We start from the raw sequence: 24,979 nt of genomic DNA on the forward strand, positions 1-24,979 counted from the left end.
GAACCGTCAGCATGGATTCACCAAGGGGAAGTCACGCCTAACCAACGTGATTGCCTTCTATGATGAGATAACTGGCTCTGTGAATGAGGGGAAAGCAGTGGATGTGTTATTCCTTGACTTTAGCAAAGCTTTTGATACGGTCTCCCACAGTATTCTTGCCGCCAAGTTAAAGAAGTATGGGCTGGATGAATGGACTATAAGGTGGAGAGAAAGCTGGCTAGATCGTCGGGCTCAACGGGTAGTGATCAATGGCTCCATGTCTAGTTGGCAGCCGGTTTCAAGTGGAGTGCCCCAAGGGTCGGTCCTGGGGCTGGTTTTGTTCAATATCTTCATTAATGATCTGGAGGATGGCATGGACTGCACCCTCAGCAAGTTTGCAGATGACACTAAACTGGGATGTGTGGTAGATACACTGGAGGGTAGGGATCGGATACAGAGGGACCTAGACAAATTAGAGGATTGGGCCAAAAAAAACCTGATGAGGTTCAACAAGGACAAGTGCAGAGTCCTGCACTTAGGACAGAAGAATCCCATGCACTGCTACAGACTAGGGACCGAGTGGCTAGGTAGCAGTTCTGCAGAAAAGGACCTACGGGTCACAGTGGACGAGAAGCTGGAGATGAGTCAACAGTGTGCTCTTGTTGCCAAGAAGGCTAACGGCATTTTGGGCTGTATAAGTAGGAGCATTGCCAGCAGATCAAGGGACGTGATATTTCCCCTCTATTTGACATTGGTGAGGCCTCATCTGGAGTACTGTGTCCAGTTTTGGGCCCCACACTACAAGAATCATAGAATCATAGAATATCAGGGTTGGAAGGGACCTCAAGAGGTCATCTAGTCCAACCCCCTGCTCAAAGCAGGACCAACCCCAACTAAATCATCCCAGCCAGGGCTTTGTCAAGCCGGGCCTTAAAAACCTCCAAGGAAGGAGACTCCACCACCTCCCTAGGTAACCCATTCCAGTGCTTCACCACCCTCCTAGTGAAATAGTGTTTCCTAATATCCAACCTGGACCTCCCCCACTGCAACTTGAGACCATTGCTCCTTGTTCTGTCATCTGCCACCACTGAGAACAGCCGAGCTCCAACCTCTTTGGAACCCCCCTTCAGGTAGTTGAAGGCTATCAAATCCCCCCTCATTCTTCTCTTCTGGAGACTAAACAATCCCAGTTCCCTCAGCCTCTCCTCATAAGTCATGTGCTCCTTCTTGTAGTGTGGGATGTGGAAAAATTGGAAAGAGTCCAGCGGAGGGCAACAAAAACGATTAGGGGTCTGGAGCACAACTTATGAGGAGAGGCTGAGAGAACTGGGATTGTTTAGTTTCCAGAAGAGAAGAATGAGGGGGGACTTGATAGCTGCTTTCAACTACCTGAAGGGGGGTTCCAAAGAGGATGGAGCTCGGCTGGTGGTGGAATTTCCTTTCTTGGAGATTTTTAAGGCCCGGCTTGACAAAGCCCTGGCTGGGATGATTTAGTTGGGAATTGGTCCTCCTTTGAGCAGAGGGTTGGACTAGATGACCTCCTGAGGTCCCTTCCAACCCTGATATTCTATGATTCTACGATGGACCTATTCTCCAGGAATTTATCTAGTTCTTTTTTTAATCCTGTTATAGTTTTGGTCTTCACAGCATTCCCTGGCAAAGAGTTCCATGGGTTGACTTTATGTTGTGTGAAGACGTACTTCCTTTTGTTTTTTTAAAACCTGCTGCCTATTAATTTCATTGGGTGACTGCTAGATCTTGTGTTATGTGAAGGATTAAAAAAAACGGTTCCCTACCTTCTGTAACTGTTGTTCTTCAAGATGTGTTGTTCACGTCCATTACACATTAGGTGTGCATACGTCACATGCACAGACGTCGGAAACTTTTTCCCTCAGCGGCTCCCATCGGCCGGCAGGGTCCCCCCCTCCCGCCAGAGCGGCGCTCTGCTCTAGCGTATATATATTCCTGCGGGCCCGACCCTCCCTTGGTTCCTTCTTGCTGGTGACTCCGACAGAGGGGAAGGAGGGTGGGAAGTGTAATGGACGTGAACAACACATCTCGAAGAACAACAGTTACAGAAGGTAGGTAACCATTTTTTCTTCTTCGAGTGATTGTTCACGTCCATTACACATTAGGCGACTCACAAGCTTACCATTGGAGGAGGGTAGGAGTCAAGGAACAATTGATTGAAGCACAGCCCTGCCGACCACTATGTCCTCCCTGGTCTGATGATGGATTGCGTAATGGGCTGTGAACGTATGCACCGACGACCAAGTCGCCGCTTTACAGATTTCCTGGAGTGGAACCTGCACTAAGAAAGCCGCCGAGGACGCTTGGGCCCTAGTCAAGTGAGCCCTGATCTCCGGGGCTGGTACGCTGGCAAGCTCATAGCATGTGCGTATGCAAAGCACAATCCATGCTGACAAGCGTTGCGCCGAGATAGGCTGGCCTTTCATTCTCTCCGCAATGGCAATGAACAGTTGTGTCGACTTGCGGAATGGCCTGGTCTGTTCCAGATAGAATGCCAAGGCTCTACGGACATCGAGGGTATGCAGGCTGCGGTGGCTTGGGTCCGTATGGGGCTTAGGGAAGAACACCGGTAAACAAACGTCCTGCCCCATATGAAATTGCATGATCACCTTAGGAAGGAATTTGGGGTGCAGTCTCAATTGCACCTTATCCTTATAAAAAACTATATAAGGGGGTTCTGAAGTGAGGGCTCTCAATTCCGATACCCTCCTAGCCGATGTGATGGCCACTAGAAACACTACCTTCCATGAGAGGTGCATGAGGGAGCAAGAGGCTAGGGGTTCAAAGGGCGGCCCCATGAGTTTAGTTAGGACCAGGTTAAGATTCCATGCAGGGACCGGCGGGCGCGAGTAGGGAAACACCCTCTCCAGCCCCTTGAGGAATCGGACTACTGTGGGGTTGGAGAACACCGAAACCCCCAACTCTCCGGGGTGGAACGCCGATATGGCGGCCAGATGCACTTTAATTGAGGCGGGGGCAAGCCCTTGATGCTTGAGGTGCAGCAAGTAGTCCAGTATTGATGGGACGGAGGCCTGCAGAGGCTGTATGTGATGAGGCTCACACCAGTGGGAGATTTCAGAGTAGCAGCCGTGTTAGTCTGTATCCAGTGGGAGAACCTCTTCCATTTGGCAAGGTAGGTCGCTCTTGTGGAGGGCTTCCTACTACCAAGAAGAATTTGCTGGACCTGGTGGGAGCACCTGTGCTCCGTATCGTTTAGCCAGAGAGATACCATGCTGTGAGATGTAGCGACAGTAGGTTCAGGTGGAATAGGCGACCCCGGTCCTGCGTGATGAGGTCACGATGGAGGGGGAGGGCGATCGGGGCGGTCACGGACAGTTCCAGCAGGGTCGTGAACCAATGCTGGCGTGGCCACGCCGGTGCGATGAGGATGACTGTCGCCTTGTCCCTGCGGGTCTTGAGCAGGACCCTGTGGATGAGCGGGAATGGTAGGAAGGCATAACTCAGGCTCCCGCCCCACGGAATCGTGAAGGCATCTGCCAATGAGCCTGGGCTGAGGTTCTGGAATGAACCAAACTGAGGGCATTGGCTGTTGTCCTTGGTGGCGAAGAGATCCACCTGGGGAAACCCCCACCTCCAGAAGATTGAATGTAGGATGTCCTCTCTCAGAGTCCATTCGTGCATGTGGTAGGACCTGCTGAGGCGGTCCGCTAACCCGTTTTGGACCCCTGGAAGATATGCTGCCAGTAGGTGGACTGAATGGGCTATACAGAAGTCCCATAGGAGGAGTGCCTCGTGACAGAGGGGAGAGGAGCGGGCCCCACCCTGCTTGTTTATGTAGAACATGGTGGTAGTGTTGTCAGTCAGAACTGACACACTGTGGCCTTCTATGGTAGCGTGAAAGGTCTGGCAGGTGAGGCGAACTGCCCTTAACTCTTTCATATTGATGTGAAGCAACTTTTCTTCCCTGGACCATAAGCCCTGGGTCCGCAGATCCCCAAGGTGCGCCCCCCAGCCCAGGTCCGACGCATCTGTTACTAACGTCAGAGTGGGTTGCGGGGTGGCGAAAGGGACCCCTTCGCAAACCTGCTGCTGATTGAGCCACCAGCGGAGGCAGTTCGACACCCGAGCCGGGATTGTCACTACTAGGTCTAAAGGGTCTCTGTTGGGGCGATACGTTTGGGCCAGCCACAACTGTAACGGCCTGAGTCTTAGACGGGCATGTCTGACTACATGTGTGCAAGCCGCCATGTGCCCCAAGAGTTGCATACAGCATCTGGCCGTGGTCATGGGGAATTGTTGGATGCAGCTTACGACCCTTTGAATGGCCAGGAACCGTGACACTGGAAGATTTGCCCGTGCCACCACCGAGTCCAGGACTGCTCCCATGAAATCCAGTCTCTGTGTGGGGATCAGTGAGGACTTGGGTGCATTGACCAGTAGACCGAGCTTGCGGAACACCTGTAACGCCAGTGCCACATGGGAGCGGACCTTGTCCTCTGACCTACCCGCGAGGAGCAAGTCGTCCAAGTATGGGTATACCCACATCTTTTTTGAAGAAAGGCTGCCACCACGGACATGCATTTTGTGAACACCCGCGGGGCCGTTGCTAGGCCAAAGGGCAAGACCGTAAATTGGAAATGGTGTTGGTTGATGGTGAAGCGCAGGAACCGCCGGTGGGCAGGGCAGATGGAGATGTGAAAGTACGCATCTTTCATATCGAGGGCAGCGTACCAATCCCCCGGATCCAGGGATGGGATAATAGCGCCAAGGGAGACCACACGAAAGCGTGCCTTGACCAAAAATTTGTTTAGTTTGCGTAGATCCAAAATGGGACAGAGGCCCCCTTTTGCTTTGGGAATGAGGAAATATCTGGAGTAAAACCCTTTCCCTCTTAGGTCCAGAGGGACCTCTTCCACTGCTCCTACTTTGAGGAGGGCCCGCATCTCCTGCAGAAGGAGTTGCTCGTGAGAGGGGTCCCTGAAGAGGGACAGGGATGGGGGGGGGGGAGAGAGAGGGGGTGAGGAGAACTGAAGGGTGTATCCCACCTCCACCGTGCGAAGGACCCAGCGGTCCGATGTTATACAGGACCAAGCACGGTAAAAATGGGACAGGTGGTCCCTGAAACATAGAGGAGGATCCGGTATAAGGGTCGGTACGCTGTCCTCGATCGCAGCTTCAAAACCCTTGCTTATTTCCCGGCTGCGGCTTGCCTTGGCCGTGGCTTTGGCCCTGGTTAGGCGTGTTGTTACATCTACGCCTGTTATCCCTGCCCCTTCTGCGGTACGGTTCCTGTCTAGGATGAGGGTGGTATTGCCTCTGCGATGGTTGGGGCTTAAAGGATTTCCTCTGTGTCACTGGGGTGTGCATTCCCAACAACTTGAGGGTTGCTCGAGAGTCTTTGAGGCTATGCAATCTGGCATCCGTCTGGCCTGAGAACAAGCCTGACCCTTCGAACGGGAGGTCTTGGAAGGTGTTTTGTACCTCTGGGGGAAGGCCGGAAGCCTGTAGCCATGCCGAGCGCCTCATCACCACTCCTGACGCGATTGTCCTGGCCGCTGCGTCCGCGGAGTCAAGGGAGGCCTGCAAAGGGGTTTTGACTGCTGCCTTCCCCTCGTCAACCAGGGCAGCGAACTCTGGTTGTGAACCCTGGGGCAGGGAGTCCTTAAACTTGGAGACTGATGCCCAAGAATTGAAATTGTGTCTGTTCAGAATCGCTTGTTGGTTAGCGATCCTCAACTGGAGGCCCCCGGACGAGTAGACCTTCCTACCAAATAAGTCCAAGCGCTTTGCCTCCTTGGCCTTGGGGGCCGGGGCTTGCTGGCCATGCCACTCTCGTTCGTTGACCGCAGAGACGACCAGCGAACAGGGTGCTGGGTGAGAAAAGAGGAAGTCGAACCCCTTGGAGGGGGTGAAGTACTTCCTCTCTATGCCTTTCGCAGTTGGTGCGCTGGAGGCCAGTGTTTGCCACACTGTCTTATAGTTTGACTGTACTGTTTTTATGAGCGGGAGTGCAATCCTGGAGGGGCCTTCCGGGCTTAGGATGTCAACCATGGGGTCCTCCTGCTCTACAGTCTCCTCCGCCTGCAACCCCAGAGTGAGGGCTACTCAGCGGAGCAGATCCTGGTGTGCCCGATGGTCAATCGGGGGAGGGCCGGACACTGTCGTGCCTGCCAGGGCTTCATCTGGTGAGGAGGAAGAAGTTAGGGCATTCTGTGCGTCGTCCTCTTCCTGCAACTCCTCACCTACTGGGTGCTCCTCTGGGGTCTGTCGTATAGTGTGGGCCTGAGACGGTGCCGGGCTCGGTGCCGAGTCGGCTCTTTCTTGCTCCGGTGGTCTGGAGACCGTGGCCTCCTTGCACGAGGAGGGGCGCCCCTGCAGGGAGCGGGACCGGTGTCTCAAGGGGCCAGATCTCGAGGTCCTGGATGGGGGGCCTTGCTGGTGGTAGGCCCAAGGGGTCCAGAATGGCCATTGTCCTGGCTGGCCCCACTGTGGGTGCCAAGCGGCTTCGTGTTCCCTACCGGCTGGTGCCCTGTGGGCAAATCTGCTGGAATTGCTCTTTCTTGGCCCCCGGTAAGTCATGACAGAGTTCTTCCAATTTAGAGTAGTGTAGGTAATTATACTTGGCCATGAGAGTTTCATAGTTGTAGATTTTAAAATGGGAGTATGGCTGATGAGTATGCTTTGCGACCAAATAGATTTAGGCATTTCCAATCCCTGTCTGGGTGACTGGAATGGGATTGCTATTGACAGCCTCTTTTCTTGCACCACATTAACCACCAAAGAATTTGTGGTGGGGTGCGAGAACAGAAATTCCGCATTCTTTGCCAGAACAGAATATTTTTTGTCGGCGCCTTTGCAGGTCAGAGAGACGGATGACGGAGTCTGCCCGAGCACCTTCGCAGGGTCGAGAAGAGCCTCATTGATCAGTAGTGTGATCTTGGAGAAAAAGGATTTGTGGAGGATATCAAGCAGCTTATGCTGCTGGTCCTTGACTGCCTCCAAAGGAATCGCAGGGAGTCTGCAATCCTGCAGAATAAGTCCTAAACGTGTCTGAAGTCTTTGGCAGATATAGGAGGTGGAGACATGATAGTCTCATCAGGAGGAGGAGGAAAAAGCTAGTGTTGGTGGAGCCTCCTCCTCCTGTCCCTCCTCTTCAGTTGGTGCTGGTGGGGGTTCAACCTCCGGAGGGTGAGAGACCAACGGAGAAGAGGTGTAGGTCTCCAGCTTTGCTACCTGGATGGGTTCCTGAACTGTGCGCTGTACATGGCCCACGGGTCCCAATATGGTCAGTGTGGAGGGAGTGGAACATGTGGCTGCATCCATTGTAGTCCACGCCAAGATTGTGGACTAGATGTTGATTGTGGATAGTGAAGATGAGGAGATGTGATTTGCCTGGTAGATGAGGAGGAGGAAGAGGAGGGTTCCATCTCTCCCTCATCGCTGGGGAAGGGAGATGCCATCCTCGGTAGAGAAAGAGAGGAGTGCCGTGAGTCTGGAGAGGAGGGTGGAAGTAGGGGGAGGTCACGTCGAAGTAGTGGAATCGGGAGGGTCAGATACCAGCAGGTGTTTAGGGCATCTAAAATCTTGTGGAGGGGGGAAAAGCATCATTGGTGCCAGTATATGACGCGGTGGTGAAGGAAGGGTGTATTCCCCTGAAGTGCCTGTAGATGGTGCCGACAACTTGGCTGGTGCCGACCACTTGGCCAGTGCCAAAGATTTCAATGGTGCCGAAGGCTTGCTCAGTGCTGTCTCATTGGTGTTGGAAAGGACACTGGTGCCAGCACTTGTGTCAGTGCCATAGCTCCTGAAGTTGGCCTGTCTCAGTCACCAGAGCTGGGAAACAGTGCTGACAGGTGTAGGTCTGCCCGGGTAGGGTCTTTAGACCATTTTTTTTGTGTCAGTTCCGGAGGTACTTGGATGGCCCCTGGAGCTGTGTCCCCTGTCAGATTATGTTGAGGTGAGAGACCTTGCCAGGGATGGTGTTCTGGTTGGCTGTGCCTCCAAGTGTGAGGAGGGAGCCCGTTTCTTTTTGTCCGATTGAGAAAGGGAAGACTTTCTCTTCAAGGGATGTGGGGAATAAGAATCAGCAGATGACCTGGCAGTGTGAGGGACTATCTGGGGAAGAGTGCAGGCCAGGGTTCAATGCTGGTCACAGTGATTCCTCCATGAAGAAAACTTTTAATCTAATGTCCTCGTCTTTTCTGGCTCTGGGTTTCAGGCCAAAGCAGTGGGAACACTTTTGTGGGATGTGTCCCTCTCCCAGACAGCGAATGCACCATGGGTAGCCATCCGTTATCGCGAAGGTGGCTCCACAAGAAACGCACCTCTTAAACCTGGGGGATCTGGGCATACGGCTGAAGTAAAAAGGCTTGCCAGTCAGGAAGGGTGGGAAGCGGGGAAACGGAAACCTAAACTATGAAATAATGGTGAAGGTAAAGTTAAAACACACACAAAAAATGTAGATAGAAGAAAGAAAGGAGAAGAAGAAAATAATAACTGCACTACACTAAAAGGTATCTAGTGAGGGAAATAGGAGAAGTGGGCTCTGCTGTGGATTCCGTCTCAGACCAAAGGCAGTAAAGAAGGAATTGTGGGCGGTCGGACTGCACAGCACTATATACACTTCCCGCTCACAGCGTGAGAAAGAGGGGTGTGCATGTGCCGTGCGACAGGCACTGCTGATGAAGATCTCCGATTCCAGCCGCAGGGGTCACTGCCGCACCTACAAGTGGAGCACCCACAGGCACATCATTCAAAGAAGAACACCTGGAAATTTGTTTGAGGAACCATTTTTATCCAAAGTAAAAGTATATATAATAAAATTGCTCATAATAATAAATAATAAATTATTATAATAATTAATAATAAATAATTGTATCCAGGACAACACACTCCAGGGATTGCGCATTGTGTTGAATCATGTTACCCTTACAGACCTTTTCTTCTGTTTTCATAGTGTGACAAAGTCAGGTCGGACAGCTGCAAGAGGGTATTCGTATTGGGTTTTGGGAAGTGGTCGGTACGCGGTAGACTACATTCTTTGTAAAGAGGTATGCAGCCTAAAAAGTTTGAAAACCACTGCCTTTTAACTTTTGAGTGCTTGACTTTGCAACCTTAAGAATCTTCTTTTAGCATAATAAAAATTGATAGAAACTCATATTACTGTAGTGCCTAGAGGCCCCAACTGAAAATACGTCCCCATTGTAAGACAAGTAGTAAGAGACAGTCCCTGACCCAAAGAGTTGACAATCAAAATAAAGAGTGAGAATGAGACCTGGATCCAGAGAGATTGAGCACCTTCCCAAGGTCACACTCAAAATTTATGGCACCGTAAGCGGTGGCCAAATGTTTGGGTAGGAGTGTCTGTATGAATGGCATATTTTGATCAGTATCTGAACATGTGATATATGTGCTTGACTTGCCTGGTCTACACTTATAAAGTTTTACTGGCATAATTATGTTGGTAAGGGGAGTGATTTTCGGGTTTGTCTACACTACACAGATTTTAGCAACACGGCCATGTCGACATGGCCGTGTCGCTAAAAGTCGGGCAGTGTAAATGCTGTTTGTCGGCACTTTTGCTGACAAAATACTTCCACCCCTTATGAGCGGGGTTCGTGTTGTCGACAGGAGAGTATTCCTGCCAACAACGAGCTGTTTACACTGCCACTTGCTACCAGAAAACTTTTTGTCTTTCGAGGGTGGGGGGAGGGCTTTTTTAAGCACCTGTGAATGACAAAACTTTTGTCGTTCAATTGGCAGTGTAGACCAGGGGTAGGCAACCTATGCATGCAGGGCCGGCTTTAAGCCGATTCAGCCAATTCGGCTGAATTGGGCCCCGCGCCTAAGAGGGCCCCGCAGCTGTCCACTCCGCCCCCAGCTCACTTCTCCCTCCTCCCCTCCCCTGAATGCTCCGCCCCCTGTTCCTCCCCCTCCCCTGCTTCCCGCAAATCAGATGTTTGCGGGAAGTCTGAAAAGGGGCAGGCGGCGGCAGCAACAGGTAAGGGGGGGGGCACGAGGAGGGCTCCTGGGGGGCGCGGCACGGCCCAGTCCGGCCGAGCGGCCCTGGCGGCTCTGGCTCCAGCCCGGCACGGGCCCCGGGGCACCGGCCCCGGCCCGGCCCCACGGCTCCGGCCCGGCCCTGGCGCCGGCCGAGCACCCCCGGCCCCGGCGGCTCTGGCCCCGGCCAAGCAGCTCTGGCTCTGGCTCCGGCCCGGCTCGGGCCCCGGGGCGCCAGCCCGGCCCCGGCCGAGCGGCTCTGGCTCCGGCCCGGCTCGGGCCCCGGGGCAGCGGCCCCAGTTCAGGCTGAGCACCCCCAGCACAGCCCCACGGCTCCGACCCTGGATGAGCAACCCCGGCCCAGCTCGGGCCCCACGGCTCCGGCCCCAGCCGAGCACCCCCGGCCCGGCTCGGGCCCTGGGGTGCTGGCCCGAGCGGCCCCGGCCCGAGCCCCTCGGGCCCCGGTGGCTCTGGCTTGGGCCCCGGCGCGCCGGCTTGGCCCCGGGCCGAGTGACTCCGGCCTGGCCCCGGCCCCCAGCGGCTTGGGCCTGGACCCAAACCCCGCGACCCCAGCCCTAGCGGGGCCTGATTCCTGGGGGCGGGGCTTGCCGGTGGCAAGCCCCGCCCCCAGGAATCGGGCCCCGCTCTTGCTAAGGCCGGCCCTGTATGCATGCGTGCCAAAGGCGGCACGCGAGCTGATTTTCAGTGGCACTCACACTTCCCGGGTCCTGGCCACCAGTCCGGGTGACTCTGCATTTTAATTTAATTTTAAATGAAGCTTCTTAAACATTTTAAAAACCTTATTTACTCTACATACAATAGTTTAGTTATATATTATAGACTTATAGAAAGAGACGTTCTAAAAACGTTAAAATGTATTACTGGCACATGAAACCTTAAATTAGAGTGAATAAATGAAGACTCGGCCCACCAGTTCTGAAAGGCTGCCGACCCCTGGTGTAGACAAAGCTTTTGATGACATACCTATGCCAGTAAAATTCCTAGTGTAGACACTGTTATACTGGTGTAAAGTACTTCACCAGATTAGAATAAACTTTACTGGTATAAGCACTTTTATACTGGGATAACTACGTCTACACCAGGGTAATTTTGCTGGCAAAACTTTTAAGTGTAGACAAGGCCTAAAATGGGATGAGACAGTTTCAACACTGGGGAAAGAGGAGGAGGCCCTTTTACCTTACATTTTATACTAAAGGGATATTAAAAGACAATGACAGAGCTAATAGCCTTAATGGCTCTAGTCTGCTCTCCTTGGGAAGCACCCAAATCAGTGTGAACACAGTGGGTCACACTGAGGCTTTGCCTATACTACAAATGCTTTGCCAGTATAACTATACCATAAAAGCAATACTGGCAGAGCCCCCTATGGTAGCCGCAGCCTATGCCAACAGAAGGTGATTTTCTGTCAGTATGGTCACCCCTCTTCCCCGAACAACACTAGCTATGCTGATGGAAGCACTCTTCTGTCAGCAGAGCTGCATCTACTTGGAGGTTTGGCAGCATAATAGCTATGTTGGCTAGGTATGTGGACCACAGACACACACCACTCTAACCAATATAGCTATTCTGACAAAACTTTGTTACTTACACCTGGTATGAGAGAGACCCTCAGTCTCTCAGGAGCATTTGTGCCTGTTAGGATAATGTCAATTGATTCTGTTCGGTTCCTGTAAATTAAGAGAAAAGCCTATCTAATTTAGCTTCCAGTGAAGTGAAGGTTAGATGAGACTAAATATCGGTGTAAGGTATTTGCTGGTTTAAAATCATTTTCCTCTAATATTTTGTTCCAGCTACTACATGAAATAAACAGAAATATTGGTTTTAAGAAAGTTGTTGGTCAATGTCACTGGTCACAGGTTCCCAAAGGCAGGAAATGCAGGTGTGTGAAACCCAGGCAGACCTGGAGGGTGGCAAGTGGTTAGTTTACACAGGGTAGTTTAGCTAGGGCCTGACCTAAGGGCTTGTCTGCATGGGAAAGTTGACTGGCCTGAAGATAGTAATATAACTAGGGTTACCATATTTCAAGTTCCCAAACAGAGGACACTGTTGGGGGGTGGGAGGGAGGGAGAGCTGGAGGGGGTATTTATTTTGGGGGTGCTGGAGAGATATTTGGAGGTGCTGGAGGGTGTGTATGTACTGGGAGGGGTATTTCAGGGTGCTGGAGGAGGTACGGAGGTGCTGGAAGGATGTGTGTGTACTGGGAGGGGTATTTGGAGGTGCTGGAGGGTGTATGTAGACTAGGAGGGATATTTGGGGGTACTGGAGAATGTGTGTACTGGGAGAGGTATTTGGGGGTGCTGGAGAGTGTGAGTGTACTGGGAGGAGTATTTTGGGGGTGTTGGAGGGGTATTTGGGGTTCTTGGAGGGGTGTGTGTACTGGGAGGGGTACCTGAGGAGTGTTAGAAGTGGTACCTGCGGCCTCACTCTCGAGGTGGGGAGCAGTGTCACTCCCTGTCACAGTGGCAGGGCAGTTGGCGCAGGCCTAGGATGCCTCCCTGTGGGCCTCTCTCCTTCCCCAGGGCAGGGAGCTGAGGCCTGGCCTTATCACCCCTCCCAGCCAGGCTCTGAGGCTCTGTGGCAGGGCAGGCTTGGCAGCTCTGCTTACCTGGCGGGGCGGGTGGGCTGGGCTGGGCCCAGGTGGGATCCGGCAGCTGCAGATGCAGGGGAGGGACTAATCAGGGTTTGGAGATGGCTCTTTCTGAGCTGCAACATCTGCTCCACAAAATCCAGGACATTTCCTCTTATTTCAAAAATCCTCCTGGACGGAGGGCGGAAGGTGAAAAAAAGAGGTCATGTCTGGGAAAATCTGGAGATATGGTAACCCTAAGTATAATTATGCCAGTATAACTGCCCACATGGATATTATTCTGGAATATAGTAACTTTCTTCCTGTATAATTACTCTGTAGTGGAATTGTGAGATTGCACCCCAACACAGAGAAGGACAGGAGCTCTAACACCTCAGGAGGTGCTCTCAGAGAGACCAGAAAGGGGACCAAGGTAGAGCTAGTCCTGTAACTGTGACACTCCTATATAATGCAGCCCCCATTTGATGTGGAGATTGCACTGGGCTCATTGGCTGATCTCCTATCAATGGCCAAAGGACATGTGTCAGGTATCCATGCTACTGCACACTTCGGTAGTGCACCATGGTAGCACCACACATCCAGTTAGTGCATAGCAGGCTACCAAGCTGTATATTCACACCCTCGTTTGCTGTGAACTATCTAGCCATGTAGACAAGCCCTCATTCTCTCTCTCATCCTCTCCCTAGGGAGAGAACTGTGCAATTCGAGTTCCATAGATTTTAAGGCAATCATATGTTCCAGAAAGGCATTCAGTATTATTCTGAAGAAGTCAAGAGATGGAGAATCCATCACTTCCCTTGGTAGTCTGTTCCACTGTTAATCAACCTTACTGTTAAAAATTTGTGCCTTGCCTCTCATTTGAATTTCTTTGGCACTGGTCTTGTTGTGCCTTTTTCCACTAGATTAAAGAGTTCTCTAGCACCCAGTGTTTTCTCCCTGTGAAGGTACTTACACACCATATTCAAGTCACCTCTCAATCTTCTTTTAGATAAACTAAATAGATTGAGCTCTTTAAGTTTCTTACTGTAAGATATTTTTTCCTGCTTTTGAACCATTTTTGTGGCTCTGTTCTGCACCCTCTCTAGTTTTCAAAATACTTTTTAAAATGTTTGACACCAGAACAGGTGCTGTATTCCAGTATCGGTCTCACTAATTAGCCCTTTTTGGCACAGCCTCACCATGGGAGCTCATGTTCAGTTGCTTGTCCACTATGACCTCCAAATCCTTTTCAGAGTCCCTGATTTCCAGGATACAGTCCCCCATTCAGTAGGTACGGCCTACATTCTTCATTCCCAGATGTATTACCTTGCATTTGACTGTATTAACATGCACTTTGTTTGAATGGGTCCAATTTGCCAAGCAATCCAGCTCACGCCATACAACAGGCCTGGCCTCATCATTATTTACCACTCTGCCAATCTCTGTGTCATGCACAAATTATCAGCAATGATTTTGCATTTACTTCCAGACCACAGATAAAAATACTGGATAGCATTGGGCCTAGTACCGATATTCAATGATTCCCCAATGACAACTACTTTTTGAGATCTGTCAGTTAGCTAGGAAGTAATCAGTTTAATGTGTGCTTTGTTGATGGTGCAGAGTGCTTAATCGGAATGTCACGGGCTATCAAGTCAAATGCCTTACAAAAGTCGAACTATATTACATATTACATCCATGCAGTCACCTTTATCAACCGAACTTGTAAACTCAAGAAATGATCTCAGGGTTGTTTGACAAGATCTATTTTCTTCAAACCCATGCTAACTGGCATTAATCACATTCCCATTCTATCTTAATTGAATCCCATATCTGCTTTTCCATTACTTTTCCCGGGTTTGATGTCAGGCTAACCAGCTTATAGTTACCCTATTCACCTTGCTTATCCTTTTTGAATATTGGCACAACATTAGCACTCTTCCAGTCATCTAGAATTTCCCTGGTATTCCAAGATTGATTGAAGATTAACATCAATGAGCCAGAGATCTCCTTAGCCTACTCTTTTAGGACTCTTGAGCATATGCTGTCTAGGCTTGCTTATTTTAAAAATGTAGGTTCAGTGGACTCATTTGTTTTGGTACTTTTTAAAAAGAATATTGACTCTGTTCTATGTTTATATTGGAGAAGGTAGGTCTAAGAAATGCACCTTGCACTTGGAGAGGAAGGTTGCAAGGTTTGTGATGGTCCTTAGTCTTGTAGGAGTTTGTTCCACAGTCTCAGACCAGCCCACAAAAAGGTCTGTCTCCCGCAAAGATAAACTTTGTGGTGGAAAGTCCTAATGTGCCTGACAAGTCGAGTTGCTGACCATGATCCCCTTCCTAGAGCTTTAGCCTCTTTTAGAATATTATGGGCTGTCACGTGATTGATTTAAACTGGGACCATATAGAACATGGTTGCAACCAAAGTCCTGTAGCGGCACCAAATCTTGCATAAAGGAGGTCAAATGAGGTGTCTAAGACAAGGTTATGGTTTGCTGGTTATAATTATGCTGTCTATATGTGTGTATCAATTTTGTAGTAGAAGTTGTGAATATTGGCTCTATACTGTCTGTATTTCAAACTTATGCTATGCTTCTGGGAGACATCCCAGACAAACTGGTTTTAGCTCTGCCTAGCCTGCTTGATGGCCCATTAAGGACCATCAGCTACACAATGGACCCATTGAGAGAAGGCAGATACACCTTATAACGCAGCAAAGTATGCAGGAACTTGCCCAGTTGATTCCAGACTCCATTTTGCTGTAATTTTCCACAGTAAGAACAAAGAGGTGTTCTTACACCTGGAAAAAACTATAAAAGGCTGATGCCTCATCTCCATCTTGTCTTCAATCCTGCTTCTTACCTCTGGAGGGACTTTGCTACAAGCTGAAACTTTGAACAAAGGACTGAATGAACCATCCCATCTGGGGATGTATTCCAGAGACTTGATTTTGAACCTGCAGTTTATTCTATCACTGCTGCAAGCCTGAACCAAGAACTTTGCCATTACTGTATGTCATTGATTCCATTTAACCAATTCTAACTCTCATCTCTATCTTTTTCCTTTTATGAATAAACCTTTAGATTTTAGATTGTAAAGGATTGGCAACAGCGTGATTTGTGGGTAAGATCTGATTTGTATATTGACCTGGGTCTGGGGCTTGGTCCTTTGGGATCAGGAGAACTTCTTTTCTTTTACTGGGGTATTGGTTTTCATAACCATTTGTCCCCATAACAAGTGGCACTGGTGGTGATACTGGGAAACTGGAGTGTCTAAGGGAATTGCTTGTATGACTTGTGGTTAGCCAGTGGGGTGAGACCAAAGTCCTCTTTGTCTGGCTGGCTTGGTTTGCCTTAGAGGTGGAAAAACCCCAGCCTAGGGCTGTAACTGCCCTGTTTTAAGCGATTTGTCCTGAATTGATACTCTCAGTTGGGTCCGGCCAGAACCGCATCATTACATGGGCCCAGGGCTTTGAGCACTTTGAAGGTAGGGACTCAATATCCTAAGGGAAGGCAGTGCAGAGAGCAGGGGACAAATTCAATGGCTTAATGTCAACGAGGAATTCAGGAAAGGTCCTAAACTACAGACTGAACTGACCAACTGTGTGTGCTTTAAACCAAAGGATACTACACTATGGCTGCAAACTCCTGAGTGCTTTCCTCAGCCCCCAGCATCATCTCCATCTTGCTTGGGTTCAGCTTCAGCTAACTGTTCCTTATCCATGAGTGGATTTTCTCAGAGAACTGAGCAGTCTTGGTGGTGGCATGTGTATGTTGACCTCCTGAGCGCTCTTCCAACCCAATCATCTGTGATTCTATGCAGTGCCATAACAAGGGCGAGGCGAGTGAGGCACTTGCCTTGGGTGCACAAAGGGGAGGGGCGCAATCACCTCCTCTTCGCCTCCTCCCCTGAACGCTCCGCCCCTGCTTCTCTGAGCCTCCATTTCCCGCGAATCAGCTGTTCGCGTGGGAAGCCTGGGAGCACGGAGAAACAACCGGCGGTGCGTTCAGGCCCAGGGAGGCGGAGCAGAGGTGAGCTGGGGCAGGGAGTGCAGGGCCGGGACTAACTTTTTTGCTGCTGCCCCAAGCAAAAAAAAAAAAGCGAGTGGGGGGAGCGCCGCCGCAGTGCGGCCAGAGGAGCGAGGCACGAGGGAGGGCGCGGTGCGGCTGGAGGAGCGGGGGGGCACGGCGCGGCCGGAGGAGCCAAGAGGGGGCAGGGCGGCCGGAAGAGCCGGGGAGGGCGCAATTTTATATTCTTGCCTCGGACGCAAAAATAGCTAGTTACGGCTCTGATTCTATGTTGTGAAAGATACATAAAGCTGTATGTCATCTGCATATTGCTGAGCCTTGAGTCCTTGTAGCTTTACCCGTCCTCCTACTGGCAATATCTAGATGCTGAATAGAATTGTGGGACTCCACAGGTGACAGTTCTGGTGGTGGAGATGCAGTTTCCCTATCAATACTTATTAGATGCTTGAGTACAGGAAGGACTCAAACCATTCTAACAGTTCCCCTGGACCCCAGCTGCTTCTCTCAGGCAGGTTAAGGCTATGATTTTGTCAAATGCTGCCAAGGGGCGACCCAGGGGCAGAGTGAGTGCAGTCAGCTTCAGCAGTGTTACTGAGCATGCTCAGTCCAAGCAGCAAATGGGAGGAGGACAACCCCTGCATGCGCCCCCCCACAAGCATCGCCCTCAAGAGATCTAATGGGATAAGAATGGATGTCTGCTCTCTGTCCACTGAGTGCAGGAGATCATCCACCACTAAAGCTGTTTCCATCCCAAGTCCTGGCCTGAAACCAGACTTCGGCAGATCTAGGATTCCTGTCTTCAATTCATTGCATCTATGGAAGGCAGAGTTGGCTACGCAGTAGAGACAGCTGTACCCATTTTCCTCCCACTGGGAGTAAACTCCTCTGGGTTAGCTGCCAAGAAGGTCCCTTGCCACACTGTCGCCTCCTCTTTTTTTCTGGAGAGAACGCAGGGTGGGGAGTACTGCCCTGCATCAACATTTCCTGCATAATATCAAAGCTAGAGCTGACTCAGACAAGAAACGGATTGTTTTCTTCTCTCTAATTAAGCTTCACAAAGTGTAAATAAGTCAGTTTCATTTTTTTCTTTTCAGCTCCCTTCATCAGATAATGTTCCGCCCTATGATGTTAATTACATGGGGAGTTGGGAGGCCTCTGACACCCACTGCAGTTAAAAATAATGGATCAGCATTTGGCAGTACATGCTGGGAGCTATAATCCCTGAGGAGGTGCCCCCTGCTTGGACAGGGATGGAGCATGCTGGGACCTGTATTCTCTGCAGGGAGGCTCCTCCACTTGGAGTGGGACAGAGCATTGCAGACTGGGATCTGCAGTTTCTGGCCTGCGCTTTAGCTGCCCTTGCTTTATTGTTACTATCATTACTTATTACTGGTATTAGTGTAGTGCCCAAAAGCCCCAATCATGGCCCAGGGTCCCACTGGGCTAGGCCCTGTACAAACACAGACCAAAAAAAGTGGCCCCTGCCCCAAAGAGCTTACACATCTAAGTATAAGCCAAGAAACAACAGACCACAGCAGTGCAGGAAGGGACCTCGAAGTCATCAGGTCCAGCCCACAGCACTGTGGCAGGGCCAAGTAAACTCAGACAATCCCTGACAGGGGTTTGTCCAACCTGTTTTTTAAAAACTCCAGTGATGGGGATTCCACAACCTACCTTGGATGCCTGTTGCAAAACTTAACTATCCTTATAGTTAGAAAGGTTTTCCTTACATCTCACCTAAATCTCCCTTGCTGCAGAGTAAGCCCATTCCTTCTTGTCCTGCCTTCAGTGGACAAGGAGAACAACTGATCCTTGTCCTCTATAACAGCCCTTAACATATTATCAGTTCTCCCTCAGTTCTCTTTTCTCAAGACTAAACATGCCCAGTTTTTTTTAACCTTTTCTCATAGGTCAAGTTTTCTAAACCTTTTATCATTTGTGTTAGAATCATAGAATCACAGAAAATTAGGGTTGGAAGAGATCTCGGGAGGTCATCTAGTCCAACCCCCTGCTCAAAGCAGGACCAACCCCAGCTAAATCATCCCAGCCAGGGCTTTGTTAAGCCGGGCCTTAAAAATCAATAAGGAAGGAGATTCCACCACCTCCCTGGGTAACCCATCCCAGTGCTTCACCACCCTCCTAGTGAAATAGTTTTTCTTAATATCCAAGCTAGACCTCCCCCACTGCAACTTGAGACCATTGCTCCTTGTTCTGTCATCTGCTACCACTGAGAACAGTCTAGATCCTCCTCTTTGGAACCCCCTTTCAGGTAGTTGAAGGCTGCTATCAAATCCCCCCTCACTCTTCTCTTCTGCAGACTAAATAACCCCAGTTCCCTCAGCCTTGACTGATAAAGCATGTGCCCCAGCCCCCTAATCCTTTTTGTTGCCCTCTGCTGGACTCACTCCAATTTGTCCACATCCTTTCTGTAGTGCTGGGCCCAAAACTGGACGCAGTACTCCAGTTGTGGCTTCACCAGTGCCGAATAGAGGGGAATAATCACTTCCCTCGATCTGCTGGAAATGGTCATACTAATGCAGCCCAATATGCCATTAGACTTCTTAGCAGCAAGGGCACACTGCTGACTCATATCCAGCTTTTTGTCCACTGTAATCCCCAAGTCCTTTTCTGCAGAACTGATGTTGTTACTCTCCTCTGGACTCTCTTCAATTTGTCCACATCTTTCCTAAAGTATGGCACCCAGAGCTGGACACAGTACTGCAGCTGAGGCCTCACCAGTGCCAAGTATAGTGGGACAATTACCTCCTGTGTCTTATACACAACACTCCTGTAAATACACCCTGAATGATATTAGCCTTTTTCACACCTGCATCACATTGCTGACTCATATTCACAATCTATCATAACCCCCAGATCCTTTTCAGCAATATGACCACCTAGCCAGTTATTTCCAGTCATTTCCCATTTTGTAGTTGTGCAATTGATTTTTCCTTCCTACTTGTAGTACTTTGCACTTATCTTTATTGAATTTCATCTTGTGGAATTTGGACCAATTCTCCAATTTGTCATGGTCATTTTTAATTCTAATCCTGTCCTCCAAAGTGTTTGCAACCCCTCCTATCTTGGTGTCATCTGCAAATGTTATAAGCATACTCCTCTCCACTTCTTTATCCAAGTCATTAATGAAAATATTGACTAGTACCAGACCCAGGACTGACCCCTGCAGGACCCCATGATATACGTCCGCCCAGTTTGATAGAAAACCTTTGATAACTTCTCTTTCAGTATAGTGTTTCAACCAGTTTTGCACCCACTTTATGGTAATTTCATCTAGACCACATTTCTCTAGTTTACTTATGAGAATGGCATATGGGACTGTCTCAAAAGTCTTACTAAAACCAAGATATATCACATTTACTACTTCCCCTCCATCCACTAGTCCAGTAACCCTATCAACGAGGGACACAGACCGACAGACGAGGAAGTACATAAGAACGGCCATACTGGATCAGACCAATGATCCATCTAGCCCATTATCCTGTCTTCCAACAGTGGCCAATGCCAGGTGCTTCGAGGGAATGAACAGAACAGGGAATCATCAAGTGATCCATCCCCTGTCACCCATTCCCAGGTTCTGGCAAACAGAGGCTAGGGACACCATCCCTTCCCATCCTGGCTAATACCCAGTCTTATTAATCTCTCCTCATATGGAAGCCATTCCATACCCCTAATCATTTTTGTTGCCCTTGTGGAAGTAGAGCAAGAACTGACAGGGATTGGAAGGGGATTTCAATGCATACAGTCTCTTCTGTGAGTAAGAGTCAGGCTAGCTGTAACCCTAATAACGCGAGATTTGTAGAAGCGAGGATTGTGTGAGGCGAGTGGGAAAGAACTGTGTGAGAAGTTGTTGCGACCTTGTGTTGATAAATATGGAATGTAGACTAGAGTCTAAATAGATGTAAAAAATAAGATATCAGGATGACCTATGTATAAACAAAATGGAGCTGTTGCTCATTATTGTCTGTAACAAAAGGTATAAATGCTTGCTGTAATTGTTTACCTAGAGAGAGACCTGCCTAGAAGGGGGAAACCCGGTGTGCTAGTGCACTCTCTCCCTCTATGCAATTGCTTGAGAACAAAGTATCTGACTTTGCTGCACCCAACCAAAGAGAGTGAGAACTCTGTTTTTCTCCGACACCCTTTTCTGAACCTTTTCCAATTCCAATATATCTTTTTTGAGATGGGGCAACCACATCTGCATGCAGTATTCAAGATGTGGGTGTACCATGGATTTATATAGAGGCAATATGATATTTTCTGTCCTGTTATCTATCCCTTTCTTAATTATTCCCAACATTCTGTTTGCTTTTTTGACTGCCGCTGCACATGGAGTGGATGTTTTCAGAGAATTACCCACAACGACTCCAAGACCTCTTTCTTGAGTGGTAACAGCTAATTTAGACCCCAACACTTGTTTCATTGTACAAGGAAACAATGACACAAAGTTGGTCAGCATGGTAGGCAGTAGTCTCAGCACACCAGCAGCCAAACCATCATCAAGTTTTCTGTAGGTATCCCAGCAAAGAAGAATGTTAAGGAAGGATTTCAAGAAGGATAATAAGGTAGCTTTGAGGATGTGTATGGAGAGCGTCTCCCAGCCATGAGGGGAAGCACAAGAGAGACCACAAAGAGGCTTGTTTGAAAATTTAACAGGTGAATGATGGAGGGTGGCACCACTGGCCAATCCAAAGTGGGAGTCAACACCTCAATAGTACATAAGAGATGACAGGTATGGTGGGGATAGGCTAGGAAGGGTCTTGAAATTTAAAACCAGAAGCTTTGTTTGGTGTGATACAGAAGGGGTAGCCAATCCCACAGTATTCTTGCCAGCAAGTTAAAGAAGTATGCGCTGGATGAATGGACTGTAAGGTGGAGAGAAAGCTGGCTAGATCGTCAGGCTCAACAGGTAGTGATCAATGGCTCCATGTCTAGTTGGCAGCCGGTTTAAAGCGGAGTGCCCCAAGGGTCGGTCCTGGGGCCGGTTTTGTTTAATATCTTTATTAATGATCTGGAGGATGGTGTTGACTGCACTCTCAGCAAGTTTGCAGATGACACTAAACTGGGAGGCGTGGTAGATACGCTGGAGGGTAGGGATAGGATACAGAGGGACCTAGACAAATTAGAGGATTAGGCCAAAAGAAATCTGGTGAGGTTCAACAAGGACAAGTGCGGAGTCCTGCACTTAGGACGGAAGAATCCCATGCACTGCTACATACTAGGGACCGAGTGACTAGGAAGCAGTTCTGCAGAAAAGGACCTAGGGGTTACGGTGGACGAGAAGCTGGATATGAGTCAACAGTGTGCCCTTGTTGCCAAGAAGGCTAATGGCATTTCGGGCTGTATAAGTAGGGGCATTGCCAGGAGATTGAGGGACGTGATCATTCTCCTTTATTCAGCATTGGTGAGGCCTCATCTGGAGTACTGTGTCCAGTTTTGGGCCCCACACTACAAGGAGGATATGGAAAAATTGGAAAGAGTCCAGCGGAGGACAACAAAAATGATTAGGGGGCTAGAGCAGATGACTTATGAGGGGAGGCTGAGGGATGGAATCTCCTTCCTTAGAGGTTTTTATGGTCAGGCTTGACAAAGCCCTGGCTGGGATGATTTAGTTGGGGATTGGTCCTGCTTTGAGCAGGGGGTTGGACTAGATAACTCCTGAGGTCCCTTCCAACCCTGATAGTCTATGATTCTATGAATGGAGGAGCTGTGTAACTCCCTTCCTCTCTACCAGGCATGGAACTGTGCCGACAGGGAAGTATTCTGACGCAGTAATACTTAATGGCACCAATTCTGCATGATACAGGACTGGATCTGCTCAGTGGCCAGTCTAGTTCTGTATGACGTCTGACAGAGGACAGCAAGAGATGCTTCAGAGAATGAGGCACACACAAGTGCACACACACACACAAACACACTCCCATATAGCTGCCCTCTCCAGAACCTTGCTGGGGTTTCAGCTGTAGAGACAAAAACAGGTATCATAAGGCCAGGACTCCCCTGCCCTCCTCACCTGGGACAGCAGGGTTGTACTCTCCAGTGTAGATTTCATCAGCTGATTGACAGACAGGAAGAATTGCTGCAACGAAGCCTGGAATTCTGCTTTTTCTCTCCCTTCGTAGAGTCTGAGGGAAAACAAGCAGAATAAATATCACAACCCTCTTCCTCCTTTGTTCACTGAAGTGACCTTTTTAGTTGATGACATAACAAAGGATATATCCAAGGAGGCAAGAATTCTTCCTACGTGGCCTGTTCAAACTTCATAAGAACATAAGGACGGCCATACTGGTCATACCAATGGTCCCTCTAACCCTTGACAAGGTCCCTCACCAAAGGCTCTTATGCAAAGTAAGCAGGATAAGAGGGAAGGTGCTCTCATGGATTGGTAACTGGCTAAAAGATAGGAAACGAAGGGTAGGTATAAATGGCCAGTTTTCAGAATGGAGGAGGTAAATAGTGGTGTCCCCCAGGGGTCTGTACTATGACCAGTCCTATGCAACATATTCATAAATGACTTGGGAAAAGGGGTAAACAGTGAGGTGGCAAAATTTGCAGATGATACAAAATTACTAAAGATAGTTAAGACCCAGGTAGACTGCAAAGAGCTACAAAAAGATCTCTCAAAACTGGGTGACTGGGCAACAAAATGGCAGATGAAATTTAATGTTGATAAATGCAAAGTAATGCACATTGGAAAGCATAATCCCAACTAGACATATAAAATGATGGGGTCTAAATTAGCTGTTACCACTCAAGAAAGAGATCTTGGAGTCATTGTGAATAGTTCTCTGAAAACATCCACTCAATGTGCAGCGGCAGTCAAAAAAGCAAACAGAATGCTGGGAATAATTAAGAAAGGACTAGATAATAGGACAGAAAATATCATGTTGCCTCTATATAAATCCATGGTACGCCCACATCTTGAATACTGAGTGCAGATGTGGTCACTCCATCTCAAAAAAGATATATTGGAAGTGGAAAAGGTTCAGAAAAGGGCAACAAAAATGCTTAGGGGTATGGAATGGCTTCCATATGAGAAGAGATTAATAAGACTGGGACTTTTCAGCTTGGAAAAGAGACAGCTAAGGGGAGATATGATTGAAGTCTTTAAAATCATAACTGGTGTAGAGAAAGTAGATAAGGAAGTGTTTACTACTTCTCATAACACAAGAACTAGGGGTTACAAAACGAAATTAATAGACAGCCGGTTTAAAACAAATAAAAGGAAGTATTTCTTCATACAACACACAGTCAACCTGTGGAACTCCTTGCAAGAGGATGTTGTGAAGTCCAAGATCATAACAGGGTTCAAAAAAGAACTAAATAAGTTCATGGAGGATAGGTCCGTCAATGGCTATTAGCCAGGACGGGCAGGGATGGTGTCCCTAGCCTCTGATTGCCAGAAGCTGGGAATGGGCGACAGGGGCTGGATCACTTGATGATTCCCTGCTCTGTTCATTCCCTCTGGGGCACCTGGCACTGGCCACTGTCGGCAGACCGGACACTGGGCTAGATGGACCTTTGGTCTGACCCAGTATGGCCATTCTTATGTTCTTAGTATCCTGTCTTCTGACAGTGGCTGGTGCCAGATGCTTCAGAGGGAGTGAACAGAACAGGGCAATTTATCACATGATCCATAACCTATCCTCCAGGCCCAGCTTCTGGCAGTCAGAGGTTTAGGGACATCCAGTGCCTGGGTTTACATCTCAGACCCTCTTGGCTAATAGCCATTGATGGACCTGTCCTCCATTAACTTATCTCATTCTTTTTTGAAACCAGTTATACTTTTAGCCTTTACAACACCCACTGATACAGTTCCACAGACTGACTGTGCATTGTGTGAAGAAGTACTTCATTATACATCGCTACCTCGATATAACGCGACCCGATATAACACGAATTCGGATATAACACGGTAAAGCAGTGCTCTGGGGGGGTGGGGCTGCGCACTCCGGTGGATCAAAGCAAGTTCAATATAACGCGGTTTCACCTATAACGCAGTAAGATTTTTTGGCTCCCAAGGACAGCGTTATATCGAGATAGAGGTGTATTTGTTTTAAACCTGCTGTCTATTAATTTCATTAAGTGACTCCTGGTTCTTGTGTTATGTGAAGGGGTATAACACTTCCTTATTCACTTTCTCCACATGATTTGTGATTTTATACACCTTTATCACATCCTCCACTCAGTCATCTCTCTTCTAAGATGAACAGTCGCAGTATTTTTAATCTCTCCTCCTATTGAAGCTGTTCCATACCCCTCATCATTTTTTTTGCCCCTTTCTGTACTTTCCCAGTCTAATGTCTCTTTTTTGAGATGGGGCAACTAGAACTGCACGTAGTGTTCAAGGTGTGGGCGTACCATGGATTTATATATTG

General features: G+C 48.9%; 1 protein-coding gene across 1 annotated transcript in view; it reads right to left on the reverse strand.

Annotated features, from left to right (window-relative positions):
* LOC101941224 (dedicator of cytokinesis protein 2-like) overlaps positions 1–24,979 on the reverse strand; it is a 203,507-nt gene that overhangs the window by 48,900 nt on the left and 129,628 nt on the right. The window contains exon 23 of the mRNA XM_065598509.1: positions 22,615–22,726. Coding sequence (XP_065454581.1) covers positions 22,615–22,726 — 112 coding nt within the window. The remainder of the gene's footprint in view (positions 1–22,614; positions 22,727–24,979) is intronic.

Source organism: Chrysemys picta, chromosome 5 (assembly GCF_011386835.1).
Source record: "Chrysemys picta bellii isolate R12L10 chromosome 5, ASM1138683v2, whole genome shotgun sequence".
NCBI classification, from domain to species: Eukaryota; Metazoa; Chordata; order Testudines; family Emydidae; genus Chrysemys; species Chrysemys picta.